Here is an 18,070-nt window from a genome sequence, read left to right as displayed (position 1 = left end):
CAGGCATGAGCCACCGCTCCCTCCTGCATTTAAAATTCTTATCCCTGTTGGGCATGGTGGCTCACACCTGAAATCTCAGCACTTAGCGAGGCCAAGGTAGGAGGGTTGCTTGAGCTCAGGAGTTTGAGACCAGCCTGGGCAATGCAGTAAGAACCCATCTCTACCAAAAAAAATTCTAACCCCAATATGGCATGACACATATACAGTATGTAGATTCTAAGTTTGTGTGCACCCACATGACATGGTCAAGCCCCCGGGACCCCTTCATGACCTTTTCTAGTCAGTAGCACCCACCCTACCCAAACCGCCATCCTGCCTTCTAGCGTGGGTTCATGTGGGTTGGTTATACCCCCAGGGAACATTTGGCCATGTCTGGAGACACTTTGGGTTGTCACAACTTGGGGGAGGGGGGGCTGCTACTGGCATCGACTAGGTCCCGGCCAGGGACACTGCACAACATCTCCCCGCCCCAAGCATCACACAGGGCGGCTGCCAGGAGTTATCCCACACTGGACATCAGTCGTACCAAGGCTGAGAAACCCTGGTGTAGAATCATTCATCTTGTAACTTGAACTTTGCATCCATTAACGGAAACATTCTCTGCTGTCTGGCTGCTTTTTCTGGTGAGACAGAGTCTCTGTCTTTCAGGCTGGAGTGCAGTGGCACGATCTTGGCTCACTGCAACCTCTGCCTCCCAGATTCCAGCAATTCACCTGCCTCAGCCTCCCAAGTAGCTGGAATTACAGGTGCTCACCACCATGCCCGGCTTAATTTTTGTACTTTTAGAGACGGAGTTTTGCCATGTTGGCCAGGCTGGTCTTGAACTCCTGACCTCAAGTGATCTGCCCCCTTTGGCCTCCCAAAGTGCTGGGATGACAGGTGTGAGCCACCGTGCCCGGCCCCTATCTGGCTTCTTGTGTTCAACGTTCTGTCTGCGAGATTCTTCTGTGTTGAGGTGCACGGTTCTTTGTCAGAGCCATGTCATGCTCTGTGTGTTAGCATCCTGCCACTGATTTACGCCCTCTGCTCTTGGTGGGCATGTGGGTTGTGTCTGTTGGGAATGACGCTCAAAATCTTAATGAAATTGAACACTCAAAGGATTCTTAGCAAAGTGATTTTACTTTTGTGCAGAGGGGTGCTTTTTCTTGGCCAGTTGCCACGAGAGCACACCTGAACAAAGGGGTACCAGAGCTTTTCTTCCTGACGCAAGTCCTGCCCCTGTACGCTTTTCCCACTGGCTGGGGTTGAACCGCACAATCTAAACCAGTCTCGGTTGGTTAGACATTGGAACTTTGTTGAGATAAGGTGGGCAGGTAAGGAGGAGAGGGGAAAGGGGAAGGGGTGTTTGTAATGAGCTAGAGAGCTAGTTTTGTTTTTTTTAAATAAAAAAAAAGGAATGTGAGCTGGTATTGATAACACCTGGTACTGTGGCGTGTTTGGACATGTAACAGGAAGGAAGAAAAAAGGGAAAAGGGGTGGGGGTGTACTATGAGTTAAAGAATAAAGGATTGATCAAGCTATTTGAAGAGAAACCTCATCCTATCCCACATTTCCCACCTTTTGGATATGAGTGCTTTTTCGCATCTCTGGTTCCGGGGGATGCCAGCGTCCTGCTGAGCCGCCGTCTGTCTTGCAGTGTCACGAAGCTGCTGTCTCCATCTACTGTAGCATGCACAAGCGGAGCCTCCCCCACTGGGCCCTGGTCTCCGTGCTGTCCTTGCTGGCCTGCTGCCTCATCTATTCACTGACGGGTAAGGCCCTTCCCAGGCACCCCTGCAGAGGGTGGGGAGTGACAGTGAGAATCTCTCTAGAGAGTTTACCATGTGCTGGGCCCAATACTCCACGTTTTGAGCCTCTGGACTCATTTAATCCTTGGTGTCCATAGGAAAAGGCCCCATTTCATAGATGAGGAAGCCGAGGCTCAGAGGCCCTCCAGAACTTGTTCAGGGTTTCACAGTTAGATGTGCAAAGCTGAGAACTGAACTCCAGCCTAGCCATCTCCACAGCCCCTGCTCTTCTTACACACCACACCCCAGCCCTGCTGCCTGCTGTTCAAAGGACATTGACTGCTGTCGGTCATTACATTGTAACATCTGGGTGGTGGTTTACAAAACATTTGTGGGTACAGTGGACTCAGGAGCTCACAAACTGTGTGTGGGAGGCAGAGGGTCTTTAAAGGTGAGGAAAGTGTGGCTCGGAGAGGGGCTGTGACACCCAAGGTCATACAGTGCATCGGAAGCACAGACCCAGGTCCCTGGCACGGCTGGCTTCTGGTTGGCCCCTTCACTCCAGTCTTTTTTTCATTCACATTGTATCCTCCAATCTAGGAAGCTCTTGGGCTGCAGTGAGTCTGTCAGGCAGCCTTGGACTCCTGTGTGCTATGGTTTGAATATTTATCCTCTTTAAAACTCATGTTGAAATTTAATCCCCGATGTGGTAGCGTTGAGAGGTGGGGCCTTCAAGAGGGGATTGGGGCATGAGGCCTCTGCCCTCATGAACAGATTAATCTATTCATGGATTAATGGATTAATAGGTTATCATGGGAGTGGGGCTGGTGGCTTTGTAAGAAGAGGAAGAGAGACCTGGGCTCACACGCTCAACCCCCTCGCCATGTGACACCCTGCGTGCCACTTCAGGGCTCTGCAAAGTCCCCCCCAGCAAGAAGGCTCTCACTGGATGCAGCCTCTTGATCCTGGACTTCTCATAACTGAGAATCCTGGACTTCTCATATGGAGAAGTACAGACTTCTCTGTAACTGTAAAAATATAAAATTCCTTTCTTTATAAATTACTCAGTTTCAGGCATTCGGTTGTAACCAACAAAAAATAGACTAAGACAGAAAATTGGCGTAAAGAGTTGATGATTGACTACCTGGAACGTGGAAGTGGCTTTGGAGCTGGGCAATGAGTGTAGGCTGGAAGAATTCGGAGGAGCAGGCTAGAAAAAGCCTAGATTCTGGTGAGGGCTTAGAGACAAGACTAGGGAACATTTGGAACTTCTTTTTTTTTTTTTTTTGAGACGGAGTCTCGCTCTGTCGCCCAGGCTGGAGTGCAGTGGCGCAATCTCGGCTCACTGCAAGCTCCGCCTCCCGGGTTCACGCCATTCTCCTGCCTCAGCCTCCTGAGTAGCTGGACTACAGGTGCCCGCCACCTCGCCCGGCTATTTTTTTGTATTTTTAGTAGAGACGGGGTTTCACCGTGGTCTCGATCTCCTGACCTTGTGATCCGCCCGCCTCAGCCTCCCAAAGTGCTGGGATTACAGGCGTGAGCCACCGCGCCCGGCCAACATTTGGAACTTCTTAGATGCTGTAGCTAGTCATGGGAATGTGGATAGTAAAGGTTATTCTGAGGAGGTTTCAGGTGGAACCGAGGAACAAGGGTTTGGAAGCTGGAGTAAAGGCCAAACCTGTTAGAAACTGGTAAGTAACTTGGCTGAACCGTGTCCATGCCCGAGGGCTTTGTGGAAGGCTGAACTTGAACGGGATGAACTGGTCGGGTGCCGCGGCTCATGCCTGTCATCCCAGCACTTTGGGAGGCCGAGGCAGGTGGATCACTTGAGGTCAGGATTTTGAGATCAGCCTGTCCAACATGGTAAAACCCCATTTCTATTAAAAATACAAAAAATTATTTGGGCATGGTGGCGGGCACCTGTAATCCCAGCTACTTGGGAAGTTGAGGCAGGAGAATCACTTGAACCTGGGAGGCGGAGGTTGCAGTGAGCCAAGATCGTGCCACGGCACTCCAACCTGGGCAACGAGAAAGAGACTCTGTCTCCCCCGGCAAAAAAGGACGAACTAGGGTATCTGGCAGAAGAGATATCAAGTAGCAGAGCATTCACGATGCCGCATGGCTATTCTTAGCTGCTCACGTTATGCTGGGACAGGCAAAAAATGACTTGAAGAGGGAACTGATCATCAAAAGAGAAGCAAAGCAGGAAGATCTGGAACTCTTTCAGCCTGGCCGTGTAGAGTGCAGCGCGTGTTCTGAATAGGAAACCAAGGTTATGGCCCTGAGACCTTTTGCTAAGGAGATTAGCACAGAGAGAAAGGATTATCTAGAGAATGGAAGAAAGACCCTGAAGGCATTTCAGAGATCTTAGAGGCTGCCCCTCCCATCGCAGGCTCAGGGGCCTCCAGGGCACGATGGTTCTGGGGACAGACCCAGGGTGCCTCCACAGGCTATCCTAGGTGCCCTCATGTCTCTGCTCCCTGGACCCTGGCACACGGTTCCTCGCTGCACCAGCCTTGGCTCAGGTGGCCTCTGGTCTGGCTCGTGCCGCAGCCCCAGAAGGTATAAGTGGTAAACCTTGGCAGGATCCAGGTGGCACTAATTCTGCAGCCTGGCAGACAGAGCTACAGAAACTTGGCAGCCTCTGCCCAGATTTCAAAAGATGTTGTTCAGGCCGGGTGTGGTGGCTCATGCCTGTAATCCCAGCATTTTGGGAGGCTGAGGTGAGAGGACTGCTTGAGGCCAGGAATTCAAGAGCAGCCTGGCCAGTGTAGTGAGACCCTGTCTCTACAAAACATTTTTTTAAATTAGCAGAACACGGTAGTGTAAGCCTGTAGTTTGAGCTACTCGGGAGGCTGAGGTGGGAGGATCACTTGAGCCCTGGAGGTCAAGGCTGGAATGAGCTGTGATTATGCCACTGCCCTCCAGCTTGGCTGACAGGGCAAGACCCTGTCTCAAAAAAAAAAGGATGTTGTGGAAAGCGTAGGAGTCCAGGCAGAGACTTGTCACAGCCGCAGAGTCACTCTACAGAGCCCCCATGAGGGCAGTGCCAAGTGGAAATGCAGGTTGGTGCTACTGCAGAGCATCTCTGTCAGGGCAGTGCCTAGTGGAGTCGTGAGAGTGGGACCGCCGCTGGGGCTACAAACCGCGAAGTTAGCAGCAATGTGCGACACCTGTCTGCAAAAGCTTCAGGCATCAAGCGCCAGCCCCTGTGAACAGACGCGTGGGCTGTACCCGGCAAAGCCGTAGGAGTGGAGTTGCCCCAGGTGTGTCCAGGGGGTGGCACGTCCAGCTTGAAGATTGAGCGTCTGCCCTGCTGGGTTTCAGACTTGCTTGGAGCCTTTACTCCTTGCCTTTAGCCTTGGTCTGTCTTCTGGGATGAGAATGTTTCTTTTGCCTGCACTGCCATTGTGTCTTGGAAGTAGATGGCTTTTGATTGCACAGGCTCACAGACCAGACGCTGGAGTTTGGACCTCTGAGTTGGTGCTGGAGCACATGAAGACTTTGGGACCATGGGGTTGGAATAACTGTGGGGTATTTATCTGTGAGGAGGATATGAGTTTTGGGGACCAGGGGCAGAATGCTGTGGTTTGATTCTTTGTCCCCTCCAAAACTCTTGTTGAGATGTAATTGCCAGTATGGCAGTATCAAGAGGTGAGGCCTTTAAGAAGCTGTGGAGTCACGAGGACACTGCTCTCATGAACAGATTAATCCATTTGTGGTGAAGGGTTGAAGGACGCGCCATCTGCCAGTATGCCAAACTGGTACATTGATTATTTCGGGTTGAAAATATCGGAGGCCAGGCATGGTGGCTCGTGCTTGTAATCCCAGCACTGTGGGAGGCTGAGGCAGGCGGATCACGAAGTCAGGAGATTGAGACCATCCTGGCTGACACAGTGAAACCCCATGTCTACTAAAAATACAAAAATTTAGCTGAGCATGGTGACATGTGCCTTTAATCCCGGCTACTCAGGAGGCTGAGGCAGGAGAATCGCTTGAACGTGGGAGGTGGAGGTTGCAGTGAGTCAAGATTGTGTCACTGCACTCCAGCCTGGATGACAGAGTGAGACCCCATCTTAAAAAAAAAAAATTATATACATACACACACACACACACACACGAGAAATTGTAGTTTCAGAAAGGGCTAGCTGACTTGACTCTTTCTGCAGGAATCAAGCCATAAAAATTCCTCTGAGAGGGGCCCCCTCCCCATACCAGGGTGAGGAAATAGTTGTCATCACTGGAAGGGGGATTTCTAGCTGCAATGGACCTGAATAAATCCACTTACTGAACTAGCCCTTAGCTTCTGCTAGTTTTATACCCACTCCATATATCTCCTAGTGATACCCCTAGAAATTCACTGCCCCTGACCAGATCCCCTTTTTCCTGTTATTCCTCATCAGATTTATTCTTTGTCTAAAAAGTATAAAAGCATCTCATTTTGGCCGCTTCTTCAGACATCACTCTGTTAAGATCCCATGTACGTGGAGAATTAATAAGATCTGTAGGCTTTTCTCCCATTGATCTGATTGTCTCACTGGTGTCAATTTTAGTTTCTAGGTCCAGCCGAAGAGCCCACATAAGAGGCAGGCATGGGGCAGGGGCTTAATGGATTAATGGGTGAATGGACTGCTGAGTTATCATGGACATGGCACTGGTGGCTTTATAAGAAGAGGGAATGAGGGCTGAGGCAGAGCTCACCCTCCTTGCCGTGCAATGCCCTGTGCCACCTCGGAACTCTGAAGACAGTCCCCATTGGCAAGAAGGCCTTCCCAGTGTGGTCACTCAGTCTTGGACTTCTCAGCCTTCATAACTATAGGAAGTAAATTTATTTTCTTTATGAGATGCCCAGTTTCAGGTATTCTGTTGTAAGCAACAGAAAATGGACTAAGATACTGTGGTTACCCAGGAAACTTGCTGGGTGACTCCCTCCCCAGCAGAGGAGGTCCCATCAGTCTGTAGTCCATGGGTCAGACCCAGTGATTCAGTGTCACCTCCACATGTTCTCACTGCCAGGGCCATGGGACCTCTCAGAAAGGGCTTGCAGAGGGGTGAAAGGGACATGGCTGTTGGTCAGAGGCAGATGTCTCAGGACAGGGCAGGCAACCCGGGGTGATGGAAGCAGCATCACTGTTGGGGCAAAGGGCCTGGCGCTGTAGTCCTCAGTCCACGAAAACTAGCTGTGTGATTCCAGGCATTCGTTGACACCCCGGCTCTTGGTTTTCCCCATTTGGAAATGTGTGCACAGCTAGCTGCTTTCTTTAGATGTCGTAGGAGTGAGATGGACAGGGCATGGGAGGTGTGTTTGTATTTTTCAGAGTGTTCTGTGCTTCTAGTCAACACACGTGCTATGGGTAAGCTGTGTGCACCAGCTCTGTGAGCGATTTGAAAGAAGGACAAGTGGCAGATTTGTCTGCAGGAGTTCTGAATCCGTGGAGCAGAGTCATGTATAGGCTTAGGACAGGAAAGCTTTGCACTATCCCTTCCAGAACCTTCTGTCAGCTCCTAAGGAAAATCTTAGGTGGTAAAGCCAGGCACTATCCATCTGTTGGTAGGGGTGGAGGCAGCATTTTCCTAATCCACTCTCTGGCTTCCGTCCTTTCCTACCTTCAGGGGTTTATGGTTTCCTGACCTTTGGGACAGAAGTTTCTGCTGACATCTTGATGTCCTACCCAGGCAATGACATGGTCATCATTGTGGCCCGGGTCCTTTTTGCTGTCTCCATCGTAACTGTCTACCCCATCGTGCTCTTCCTGGGGAGGTGAGGCCTGGCTCAGTGGGCGGGGGCGGGGGGGCACCGTTCAGCATGGTCTGCTGACGTGTGCTGTGATTGAGCTTGTGCCAGGTGTGGGTTACATGGCTGTGGGACTACTATCATCTCCAGTTGTAGAGAGGAGGAAACAGGCACAGAGGATTTAGGTAGATTGCCCAAAGCCACCCCGTGAGTGTGTGTCACAGTCAGGACTGGAACTCAAACCATGTGCTTTATCCCCTGCCCCATGGGCTGCCTGATGGTGGCAGAACCCCTGAGGGTTGGCAAGATCTCCCCGGGAATTAATGCCTGACTGTGGAACAGGAGCCCTGGCAGGTGTGGGGGGGACTCCTGGAGGACTGGGGGAGCAGCTGGCAGGTGGAGGCTGGTGCCCCTGGGATGCCCATTGTCTGTGTTGGGCGTGGCCTCCAGGTCGGTGATGCAGGACTTCTGGAGGAGAAGCTGCTTGCGGGGATGGGGGCCCAGGGCCCTGGCTGACCCCTCAGGGCCGTGGGTCCGGATGCCGCTGACTGTCCTGTGGGTCACTGTGACGCTTGCCATGGTGCTGTTTATGCCCGACCTCAGCGAGATCGTCAGCATCATCGGAGGCATCAGTTCCTTCTTCATCTTCATCTTCCCAGGTGAGGCCCCTGCTTTCCAGGCTTTCTGCCCACTCGTTCTTCCGTGTTCATCTCTGTGGGGACTCCCTGTGTTGGAGGTCAAGGTTCTGGAAGGTGGGAGCCACATATGGGTAGGATTAAGGCCCCATGTACGTGCCTTGTTTATTGAGCCAGGCACAGGGCTTGGGCTTTACATACCTTCCCTCACTCATTGAACATCTCAGTAGCTCCTGATACGGTTTGGCTGTGTTCCCACCCAAGTTTCACCTTGCACTGTGATAATCCCCATCTGTGAAGGGCAGGGCAAGGTGGAGATAGCTGAATCATGGGGGTGGTTCCACCCCTACTGTTCTCGTGGTAGTGAATAAGTCTCATGAGATCCGACAGTTTTATAAATGGGACTTCCCCCACACAAGCTCTCTTGCCTGCCACCATGTAAGACGTGACTTTGCTCCTTATTCGCCTTTCGCCGTGATTGTGAGGCCTCCCAAGCCATGTGGAACTGTGAGTCCATTAATCCTCTTTCCTTTATAAACTACCTAGCCTCTGGCCGGACACAGTGACTCACACCTGTAATCCCAGCACTTTGGGAGGCTGAGGCAGGCAGATCACCTGAGGTCAGGAGTTCAAGACCAGCCTGACCAACATGGAGAAACCCTTTCTCTACTAAAAATACAAAATTAGCCATCCATGGTGGCGCATGCCTGTAATCCCAGCTACTTGAGAGGCTTAGGCAGGAGCATCACTTGAACCTGGGAGGCAGAGGTTGCGGTGAGCCAAGATCGTGCCACTGCACACTAGCCTAGGCAACAAAAGTGAAACTCCATCTCAAAAAACAAAAACAAACCATTACCTAGTCCCTGGTAGGTCTTTATTAGCAACACGCAAGCAGACTAATACAGCTCCTGATGGACATCCTTGACAGAGGAACCTTTATTATCCCACTCCATAGACGGGAAGACCGAGGCCCTGAACCCCCCATGGGGCACAGCTAGTGTGCAGCAGGGCTGAGGGTCAATCATACAGCTCTGTCCGTGCTACTGCTGGTACCTCCTGGTAAAGGATTTTGTTTTATTAAAAAAATCATATATGTGAAAGTCACGTGGCTCAAGGCACCCTGCGAAGGCTCCCTCCCCTCCTGCCCCCAGGCCCTGGAGGCAAACACTGTTTCTGCGAAGGATGGTTTCTTAGGAAACCTTCCCAAAGTTAGTGTGCGATGGAGAGCTGTTCCAATTCAGAACAGCCCAAGCCTTACCTGAGGGGAAGCCAGCAAGGAGGGGCTGGAGGGATGCTTCTACCAGAGGAAGAGAGAACACTGTAGTTGCCCACTGGAGCCCAGAACAGAGACCCCAGATCCGCAGTGGGGGCTGTTCCAGGGCCCCACGCATAGCAAATGCTGAGTACACAGTCGAGGGTCCCTCAGTGCATGTTCCATGAGTGGACCCTGTGATTCAGCCATGAGAGGAACCCCGTCAAGGAGACATTGAGCTTGGGGACCCTTAGCCAGGCATCCCCAGTACCCTAATGCAGCCCTTAAGTCAAACAGACAAGAAGTAGATGCTCATTGGTGAAACTTACAGAAAGCACAGGAGAGGCTCTTAGAGGTTTTCCAAAACTCGAATGAGGGAATGAAATGAAATGAAACATTGTTCAGGGTCCCAGGTAAGTGGGTGGTGACAACTTTGTCAATAGTCCGGAGGTGGGGGATGGAAGAACTGAGGGCCACAGAGAAACCTTGGTTATCAAAGAGGCCAACTGATGTGTGGAATATGAAAAGCGGGTTCTTAGCAGGTAAGTTAAGATTCAGGGGTTGTCTTTGATATAGTCCCTTGAGAATCTAACTGTACCTGCCCTAGCTCCTGTAAATTGGGGTCTACTGGGATTAAGGGATAAAAACTGCGGAAGTGAAGGGAGGGGAGGAGAACAACCACCCACTCTGCTCCTGGCTCTGCACGGAGCTCTCAGAGGTGAGGGGTGTGGCCATGTGGCTCCTCCCTCAGGTTCTGGGTGGAGCTTTCAAAGAAATGAGGGGTGTGGCCACGTGGATTCTCCCTTGGGCTTGGGGTGGAGCTTTCAGAGGTGAGGGTGTGGCTGCAAAGCTCCTTCCTCGACTCTGGGCAGGACTTTCAGAGGTGAGGGGTGTAGCCATACAACTGCTCCCGGTCGCTCTGGACAAAGCTTTCATTGATGGGGGTGTGGCCATACGGCTCCTCCCTCAGTTGTGGGCTGGACTTTCAGAGGTGAGGGCGTGGCCATGCAGCTCCTCACTCAGGCTCTGGGTGAGGCTTTCAGAGGTGAAGGGTGTGGCTGTGTGGCTTCTTCTTCGGGCTTGGGGTGGAGCTTTCAGAGGTGAGGGTGTGGCTACACAGCTCCTCTTGGCTCTGGGCGGGGCTTTCATAGGTGAGGGGTGTGGCCACACGGCTCCTCCCTCAGGCTTTGGAGCTTTCAGAGATGAGGGGTGTGGCCATGCAGTTCTTCCCGCAGCTCTGGGTGGGGCTTTCAGAGGTGAGAGTGTGGTCACACAGCCCCTCCCTCATGCTCTGGGCGGGGCTTTCAGGGCTGAGGGTGTGGCCACAGTGCTCCTCACTCCAGCTCTGGGTGGAGCTTCTCAGAGGTGAGGGTGTGGCCACGTGGCTCCTCCGTCACACTGCCTGGTCTGGGCTGCTGGATTAAGTTCTGGTTCTGTGATCAGGTGGCCAGTTGCAGCACTGGCTGTTTCTGGTGCTGGGAAGGACTGCCCAGGACAGGTTTGGGATAAGAGAGGATCCTTTGGAAACCTTAGGTGGAGCTACATGGTCCTGAATCCTAGCAGACCTATTAAAAAAAAAAAAAAGGTTGGGTGCGGTGGCTCACGCCTGTAATCCCAGCAGTTTGAGAGGCTGAGGTGGGCAGATCACGAGGTCGAGACCATCCTGGCCAACATAGTGAAACCCCGTCTCTACTAAAAATACAAATATTAGCTAGGTGTGGGGGCACGTGCCTGTAGTTCCAGCTACTCAGGAGGCTGAGGCATGAGAATCGTTTGAACCCGGGAGGTGGAGGTTGCAGTGAGCTGAGATGGTGCCACTGCACTCCAGCCTGGCGACAGAGTGAGACTCTGTCTCAAAAAAAAAAAAAAAAATAATAATAATGGTAGCTGCCAGTTGCTGAGCCCTTCCTGGGCGTCAGGCATGGACTCTCACCATCTCCTCACAGACCCTGCTGTGGAGGGCATGTTGTCAAGGTTGCCTGAAACACGGGGCTCTGGGAAGCCAGTTGTTGCCAGACCTCTGGCTGAGTCACAAGGCATGTTGAGCTGGGACTCCAGCCCCATCCTTCCAATTCCACTGCGTTGCCTCTCCAGGGGGCCTGAGCCAGGGGCACCTGTGGGCAGAGGCCTTGCTGGCCTCCTGGGTCCCTGAGGACTTCTCCCGGGACCTCTTTGTTGCTTTGGGTTTGATAACAAAGAGCTGAGGGTGACCCTGTCTTTTTTGCAGGTTTGTGCCTCATCTGCGCAATGGGCATCGAGCCTATAGGACCAAGAGTCAAGTAAGTGTCCCTAAGATGAAGTGGCAACCTGGGCGTGCCCTGGATCAGAGTAAGAATGCTTCAGGGGACCCTGGACATCCTATTTCCCATCCTCCGCATCCTGCAGATGAGAGACCTGCAGGCCACAGGAAGAGAGTCTCTGTCCACCCACTATGAGGGCATCTGAGCCAGGACAGGAGCCCAGGCCAGTGATGCTGGGTCCTGCAAGGGCTTTCCCTTCTGCTTTGAGGGTCTGTAGTTGGGATTTCATGTAGATTCCAGCCTCTGGAAGCACCCAGTGGTGCATCTGTACCCTCCTTTGCTGCCTGGCTTGGACCCAGGGCAGGATCAGGGTGCAGGCTGAGTTAGAGAGACCCCGTGGCCGGCCAGACACCAGAACAACATGTTCTATCACAGCAGTGGGCTGCCGTTCTGAGGCTCCTCTGCTAGGCACTGTGCTAGGTCCTTTTACATATTCCCCTCCCCACCATACCCGGATGTCTCCATCCTACAGATGAGGAGGCGGGCCAGGAGGCTAGTGAGGACAGAACTAGGATGTAACTCAGGCCCCTGGCTCCCAGTCCCCGTGCTAACCCACCTGCCTGGCATACAGTGCTGTTGAGACCAGAGAATTTGGATCTTTCCTTTATCTGACAAATATTTATCCCTGAGCGGGCCTGTGGATCAGACACAACTGAGCCTCTCTGCTTTGCCACTGGGCAGCTGAGTCTGACCCACTGAAGAAGATGACGTGCACATGAATGATGGGCTCTTCCTTAGCCGCCCCTGGGGAGCCTGAGGGTCCGGGTGACTCCCTCCCATTCCACAGATGTGGAAACTGAGGCTGAGACAGGTAAAGAGATGCGGTATTAGTTTTCTGGGGTCATTGTAACAAATTACCACAAATTGGGACCTGGTGGGGAGGCTTCAGGCCACAGAAATGATTTTTCTTCCCGGTTCTGGAGCCAGGAGTGTGAAATCAAGGTGTTGGCAGGGCTGGACTCTCTGAAGGCTCCTCAGCTTCTGGTGGCCTCAGGTGCTCCTTGGCCTGTGGCTACATCACTCCAGTCTCTGCCTCTGTCTTTATCTAGCTTTCTCCCTGTGTCTCTGGGTCTCAAATATCCCTCTGCTTTTACTTATTTTATTTTTTGAGACAGAGTCTTGCTCTGTTGCTCAGGCTGGAGTGCCGTGGTGTAATCATGGCTCACTACAGCCTCAACCTCCTGGGCTCAAGCGATCCTCCTGCCTCAGCCTCCCGCAGGAGCTGGGCCCACAGACGCCCACCGCCACACCTGGCTGCCTTTCTTTTGTAAGGATACCTACTATTGGATTTAGGGTCCACCCTAAATCTAGGTTGCCTCTTCTGTCAAGATCTTTCACTTAATTACATCTGCAAAACCCAGTTTCCAGATACGCTCGCCAGCACAGGTTCCAGGTAGACATGAATTTTGGGGGCCACCCTTCACCCCACCACAGATAATGTTAAATGACAGCAACCGTGAACTTGGGGCCCAGCTGTAGGTCTGTTCCCCTCTAGCCCCATTGAGCCCATGCTTGGTTTTTGCAAAGGAGCAGGCCTGGCCTGGTTTCTTCTGGATTGAGAGCCGTTTTTCTGGATGTTTCTAAACCTGCCTTGGGTTTAGAACTAGCCTCCTAATGTCTGGCAACCCACTAAGCTGCTCGTTCCCTGGGGCGCTGTTTGGAGTCTTCGTGCTTTTGTTTTCTCCCTTGATCTGAGCTCACAACAGTTTTTACTGATGAGCTTTCAAGATATTTTTATTGCTAAAACTGCTTTAGGTCCTTCTAATATATCAGCACTGTTCCAGGAGTGCCACAGCCCACGGGCACATTGGCCTCACAGTGCCGGCACAGATGATGTTTATGGCACTGAACAGCTGTGCTGAGATGCTGCTTGGTTAGAAATGTTCCTTCCATGACAGCCCATCTTTCTGGCCTTTGTTAATGGGGCCAGAAATATTTCTGGCGGCCCTGCCATTTTGTGGGAATCTTGTTATCGCTCTGACCTCCTTGTCTACCCCGTCTCTGGTTACATTACGAAGCTCACAAATGTGGCCTCGGTGGCTGCCGGTCCCAGCCACTTCTGCCTCCTGCGTCCTCATCCCCTTCCCCTCTGAGATGGTGTATGACTTAGAGCTTGCGTCTTCTCCTTCACTTTCATGGGGTTTCATCAGAGGCTGAGGAACAGAAAGGGGGGAGGGTGGGGGGACTTTCAAAGCAGTGTCTCCCCTCTCTCCATGTCTTTTTCTTTTTTTGAGATGGAGTCTTGCTCTGTCCTCCAGGCTGGAGTGCAGTGATGCAATCTCGGCTCACTGCAACCTCTGCCTCCTGGGTTCAAGCAATTCTCCTACCTCAGTCTCCCAAGTAGCTGGGAATACAGGTGCCTGCCACCATGCCTGGCTAATTTTTTATTTCTATTTTTAGTAGAGAATGGGGTTTCACCATGTTGGTCAGGCTGGTCTTGAACTCACGACTTCAGGTGCATCCGTCCGCCTCAGTCTCCCAAAGTGCTGGGATTATAGGTGGGTGCCACCGTGCCTGGCTCCCATGTATTTTTATTTGATAAAATACTGGGGAGAAATGGGTTATGAAATAACAGGTGGGATCAGAGGGCTTTTAAAAATTGCCTGGGGACAGGAATAGTGGCTCCCACCTGTAATTCCAGCACTCTGGGAAGCCGAGGAGGGCGAATCACTTGAGGTCAGGAGTTTGAGACCAGCCTAGCAAACATGGTGAAACTCCATCTCTACTAAAATTACAAAAATTGGCCCGGTGTCATGGTGCGTGCCTGTAGTCCCAGTTATTTGGGAGGCTGAGGCAGAAGAATTGCTTGAACCCAGGAGGCAGAGGTTGCAGTGAGCTGAGATCATGCCACTGCGCTCCAGCCTAGGCAACAGAACGAGACTCTACCTCCAAAAAAAAAAAAAAAAAAAAATTGCCTGGGTACTTTGCACTTTGCTTCCCATTGTCTTGGAAGCCCATCCCTACAGGTAACTGGGAATATTCTGAATTTTTCTTTTTTCCAAATTGATGACCCCGTACTGGGCTTTACGTAGTGAATTTTCTGTGTGTGCAGTGTGTGCATGGCTTATTTGTGTAATAATCCAGAAAAGCGCTGACATGGGTTTATTGATTTGGCAGGTGCTGCTTGGAGGTCTGGGGAGTGGTCTCTGTGCTGGTTGGCACCTTCATCTTCGGGCAGAGCACGGTGGCAGCGGTCTGGGAGATGTTTTGATGGGCAGCCAGTGCTGGGCAGGAAAGGGCCCTCCGGAGGCTGACCCCACGTGGCTGCTGTGTGCGGCTGGAAGTCCGATATCATTTCTCATCATAAAGATACTGGAGAGACTGATGCCTCTGCCTCCTCGGGCTGCTGGTTGGGCTCTGCTGGTTCGAAGGGTTTCTGGTACAAAGGTGAGGAAAGTTCTTACGGCCGCTGTGATAAGTGACCACAACCGCATTCTGGTGGCTTAAAACAACAGACGCGGCCGGGCGCGGTGGCTCACGCCTGTAATCCCAGCACTTTGGGAGGCCGAGGTGAGTGGATCACAAGGTCAAGAGATTGAGACCACCCTAGCTAACACAGTGAAACCCCGTCTCTACTAAAAATACAAAAAATTAGCCGGGCATGGTGGCAGGCGCCTGTACTCTCAGCTACTCGGGAGACTGAGGCAGGAGAATGGCGTGAACCCAGGAGGTGGAGCTGGCAGTGAGCAGATATCATGCCACTGCACTCCAGCCTGGGCGACAGAGTGAGACTCCGTCTCAAACAAAACAAAACAAACAATCAAAAAACCAGATGCTTATTGCATCACAGTTCTGGAGGCCAGGAGTCTGAAATCACATGTCATTAGGGCCATAGTCCCTCTGTGGGCTCTAGGGGAGGCTCCCTCCTGTCTCTTCCAGGTTCTAGAGGTGGCCGGCACTCCTTGGCTTGTGGCTGCCTCACTCCAGCCTCTTCTCTTGTCTTCATGTGACTGTCCCCTTTGTATCCTCTGTGACCAAATCCCTCTCTTACAAAGATACCCATCATTAAGTGAGCTCTTCCCACCCCCATATGTAGTATGATCTCATCTTACGTTGATTGCATCTTGTATGAATTAGGACCCACAAAGATGCAATTTCCAAATAAGGTTATGTTCCTAGGTTCCAGGGGTTCCGCTTCAACGGATGTTTCTGGGAGATAAGATTCAGCCCATAAAAAGGGAGCTAGGGGCTGAGGCCTACATAATTGGCTTCGGACTGTCAGGACCAAGGGTGTCAGGCGAGGCTATTGCACAGAGTTGGGAAGCCCCGAAGGGAGTGGAGGAGGCGTGGCTGGTGATGGTGACGGACTCAAGCGATCTTTTGGCCAGGGCACAGGAAACGCCCGAATCCTGCCCTTGGCTGTGAGAGGCCCAAGGAGATGTATGCCCAGAACAGACCACACCACCATGCACTTGGCCCATGCCCCACGGAGGGTGGATGACTCCAAGGAAACTGTGCTTTCCCTCCCACCAGCTGGACCCAAAGAGCCTGGAAGCCAAGTGGACTATTTGCTCTGCAATTCTCCCTGGTGGCCTCCCCAATTCTGGGACAAGGAGTCATACTGGCAGCAGAGAGCGAGAGGAGACAAGAGGTCTATTCCAGGACCTGGGTAAAGGAGGTAGCTGGGCACAGTGGCTCATACCTATAATCCCAGCACTTTGGGAGGCTGAGGCAGGCAGATCACTTGAGGTCAGGAGCTTGAGAACCAGCCTAGCCAACATGGTGAAACCCTGTCTGTACTAAAAATACAAAAAAATTAGCTGGGCGTGGTAGGAGGCACCTGTAATCCCAGCTACTCAGGAAGCTGAGGCAGCAGAATCATTTGAAGCTGAGAGAGGGAGGTTGCAATGAGCTGAGATTGTGCCACTGCCCTCTAGCCTGGGAGACAGAGCGATATTCCATCTCAACAACAATAATTAAAAAAAAAAAAAAGAAAAAGCAACGGAGAGGCAGACAGGGACCCAGCTGCTCCTTTGCGTCCTCCCTGGCACTGACCCTGCACAGGCCCCGCTTGCTAGATTCAATTCAGGCCACGCTTCTCTGCCTTGGGATGTCCTCCTAGAAGCCAGCAGGGCCAGAGTCAGGGGAGGGTGGGACTGACACCTGAGGATGCCTTCCTCAGGGTAGGCAGTAGGCCGGGCCCTTCCTGCTGTCACGTGGTATGATGTACGTGACGGTGCAAGGCTGGCGGTGACTGGTCCGTATTTTTTTTCAGCTTATCCACATGCATGAATTTTCAAAATTGAGATGGAAGGTGTATATCATCAAGACTCTCTTCTTTAAAGTGCACAATCCAGTGGTTTTTAGTGTACTCACAGAGCTGTGTAGCTGCCCCACTAATTCTAGTCCGTTTTCGTCACCCTCAGAAGAAACTCAGTGCCCATTACCAGTCACCCCCATTTGTCCCTCCCTCCGCTCCCAGCATCCGTGCAGCTGCGCTTAGTCTCTGGATTTGCCTGTTACACGCACGCTCTCTGAACAGCCTCACATGTACACGGGCCTTTGTGTGTGCCTCCTTGGACCTAGCATAATGTTTCTAGACGTGCCCATTTTACAGGTTAGGCAACTGAGGCTTGGAAAAGTCCAGGCTGCGTGTCCTGCAAGGTACAGAGATCAGATCAGAACTCATTTGGGGTTAAATTATTTTCCTTCCCACTCTACATGCCACGCTGAGGAGACACCAGAGTTGGGGGGCAGGGGGTGGGAATAGGTGCCTGGCCCTGGGGCTCCTGTAGCCTGGCTGCTGGGGGATGGGGAAAGTGTGGCTGCAGGTGTAGACTCTGACCCTGTGGGGGTGTTGGGAGGGTACCCAGGACCCTTCTTCAATGTCTGACCAACCCCACTGTGACCTGTCACACCCTGTGTTCAAGGGCCACAGCATCTTCCCAGGCAAGGGCCTTGGGAACTGGAACATGTGCGGGCAGATTGCTCTGTTTTTATTTTTATTTTTTGATGGAGTCTCACTCTGTCCCCAGGCTGGAGTGCAGTGGCGCGATCTCGGTTCACTGCAGCCTCCCCCTCCTGGGTTCAACCAATTCTCCTGCCTCAGCCTGGGATTACAGGCACCCGCCACCACACTTGGCTAATTTTTGTATTTTTAGTAGAGATGGGGTTTTGCTATGTTGACCAGGCTGGTCTCGAACTCCTGACCTCAGGTGATCTGCCTTCCTTGGCCTCCCAAAGTACTGGGATTACAGGTGTGAGCCACTGTGCCAGGCCTTATTTTTATTTATTTATTTTTTTTGCGGGGAGAGGGTCTCACTGTGTTACTCAGGCTACAGTGCAGTGGTGGCACTATCACGGTTCACTGCAGCCTCCAACTCCCAGGCTCAAGAAATCCTCCTGCCTCAGCCTCCTGAGTAGCTGGGACCACCATGCCCAGCTAATTTTTGTATATTTTTTTGTAGAGTCAGGGTCTTACT

At 52.1% G+C, this 18,070-nt stretch overlaps 1 protein-coding gene across 1 annotated transcript in view; it reads left to right on the top strand.

The window, feature by feature from the left end:
* Nucleotides 1-17,317, top strand: part of SLC38A8 (solute carrier family 38 member 8) — a 36,326-nt gene extending 19,009 nt beyond the window's left edge. Inside the window, exons 7-11 of the mRNA XM_007994206.3 lie at nucleotides 1,637-1,751; nucleotides 7,341-7,488; nucleotides 7,912-8,120; nucleotides 11,576-11,627; nucleotides 14,766-17,317. Coding sequence (XP_007992397.1) covers nucleotides 1,637-1,751; nucleotides 7,341-7,488; nucleotides 7,912-8,120; nucleotides 11,576-11,627; nucleotides 14,766-14,859 — 618 coding nt within the window. The 3' untranslated portion in view covers nucleotides 14,860-17,317. The remainder of the gene's footprint in view (nucleotides 1-1,636; nucleotides 1,752-7,340; nucleotides 7,489-7,911; nucleotides 8,121-11,575; nucleotides 11,628-14,765) is intronic.
* Nucleotides 17,318-18,070: the final 753 nt, after the last annotated feature.

The sequence above is a fragment of the Chlorocebus sabaeus genome, chromosome 5 (assembly GCF_047675955.1).
Source record: "Chlorocebus sabaeus isolate Y175 chromosome 5, mChlSab1.0.hap1, whole genome shotgun sequence".
Taxonomy (NCBI): Eukaryota; Metazoa; Chordata; class Mammalia; order Primates; family Cercopithecidae; genus Chlorocebus; species Chlorocebus sabaeus.
This window is presented reverse-complemented; position numbering and strand designations above follow the sequence as displayed.